Source organism: Gavialis gangeticus, unplaced genomic scaffold (assembly GCF_001723915.1).
Source record: "Gavialis gangeticus isolate Ggan-Ray unplaced genomic scaffold, GavGan_comp1, whole genome shotgun sequence".
NCBI lineage: Eukaryota > Metazoa > Chordata > Crocodylia > Gavialidae > Gavialis > Gavialis gangeticus.
In genome coordinates, this window is record NW_017729020.1 from 5543562 (window position 1) to 5545198 (window position 1637).

Here is a 1637-nt window from a genome sequence, read left to right on the forward strand (position 1 = left end):
CCGGCCCCGGCCGGCTCACCATGCTCCCGGCGCGGTCCCCCGCAGGCTCCGGGCTCAGGTGTGCCCCGACCCTGGCTCCTGCACCCGGACTGACTCCGGAGTAACCCCGGGGCCGCCGCGCCGCGCCGCGCCCCGCCCGGGAGACAGAGTGGGGCGGAGCCTGGGTCTGCCCCGCCCCCGCGTTTGCACTGGACCCTGACGACGCCCCGGGGCAGCCGCAGGGCTGGACCCGCGCTGTTAACCTTGGCCCCCACCGCGGAGCGTCGGGGCCAGGAGCCAGGGCGCAGTCCTGACGAAGCGGCACCCGCCCTCTACCCCAGGCCTGGGCTCTACTGAGGCCTTGACTGTGCGTGTCCAGTCAGGCACCTAAAGATGGCAGGCGCTGTGCAGGGTGCTGCTAGCGCAGGATGGTGGTGGGGGTTGCTGGCACCAAGGGCCCTTGCCAGCGCTGCCCGCCCCCCTCCGCATCCTGTGACCCAAGGCCAGCTGCTGGGGGGGAGGGGGGAATCCCAGACACTGCGCCTATTGTCTACCCCGACTGCCTGGCAGGGCACCTGCCTAGCAGGGCACCGCACCAGCGCTGCCAGGAGCCCTGGTAGCAGGACTTTTATCCCCGAACCAGGGTTTACTGCCCCTGCCTCAGTTTCCCCACCCACAGGGACACAGCAGACACAGCCTTTGACTCCACTGGTTTATTGGCTGGGGGCATATAAATACAGTGGCATATAAAATACCCCCACATCCCTAGCTGCCCCCCCTCAGGCAGATTGGGGGAGGGGTCTGGGGTAACAGGAACCCCCCCCGGCACTTAATAAATTCCCAAGGACAGAGGGGACCCCAAGGCAGAGCCTGTCCCCTCCCTTATTAAAAGGCACAGAGTGAATTTCTCCACCCCCCATATCAGCCTGGGAACCCCAACCCACAATACCCCTCCCAAATTTCAAACCCCAATACCCCCCTCAGCCAGGAGGGGGCAATTCTACCCCAATATGCCAAGGCTGGGGCAATTCTAGTCCTTCAATACCCACTAAGCAAGGAAGGGGCAATTCTAGTTTCCCAATTGCCCCAATTTGGGGGTAGTTCAGCCCCACATTGCCCCTCCAGCAGGGCTAGGGCAATTCCAGGACCCCAATACCCCAGGCTGGGGCACTTCTACCCCCATCCCTCCTCTAAGGCATGGAGGAGCAATTCCAGGCCCCCAAAACCCCCAAGCTGGGGCAATTCCCACCCCCCAGTACCTCCCCCACCAATTCCAGCCACCCACTTGACCCAGTTGGGGGGGGAGGGTATTTCAGCCCCCAATATCCCTCCCAGCCCAGGGGTGGGGCCTGGGGGGCCTAGGTGGGGATGACGCCAGTAGCAAAGAGGATGATGAGGATGAGGATGATGGCAACGATGAGGCCGATGATAACCATGGTCTTGATGTTCTTCCACCAGTACTTGCGTGCCACCTTCTGCGATGTCGTCTTGAAGTGCTCCGACTGTGGGGTGCACAGGGAGTTAGGGACTCGTGGGGGGAGATCTGACTGGGGGATGGAGCAGCTGTTTGTGAGCTGCCATCACTAGGCTTCAGAGTTAAAGCCTCTCAGCAGATTCCGGGCCTGTCGCATCTGCCCTGTATGTAGTGCCCCCCCCCC

General features: G+C 63.1%; 1 protein-coding gene across 1 annotated transcript in view; it reads right to left on the bottom strand.

Annotated features, from left to right (window-relative positions):
* Positions 1-357, bottom strand: part of VAMP5 (vesicle associated membrane protein 5) — a 3023-nt gene extending 2666 nt beyond the window's left edge. The window contains exon 1 of the mRNA XM_019514399.1: positions 20-357. Within this exon, the coding sequence (XP_019369944.1) occupies positions 20-22 (3 nt within the window). The 5' untranslated portion in view covers positions 23-357. The remainder of the gene's footprint in view (positions 1-19) is intronic.
* Positions 358-1637: the final 1280 nt, after the last annotated feature.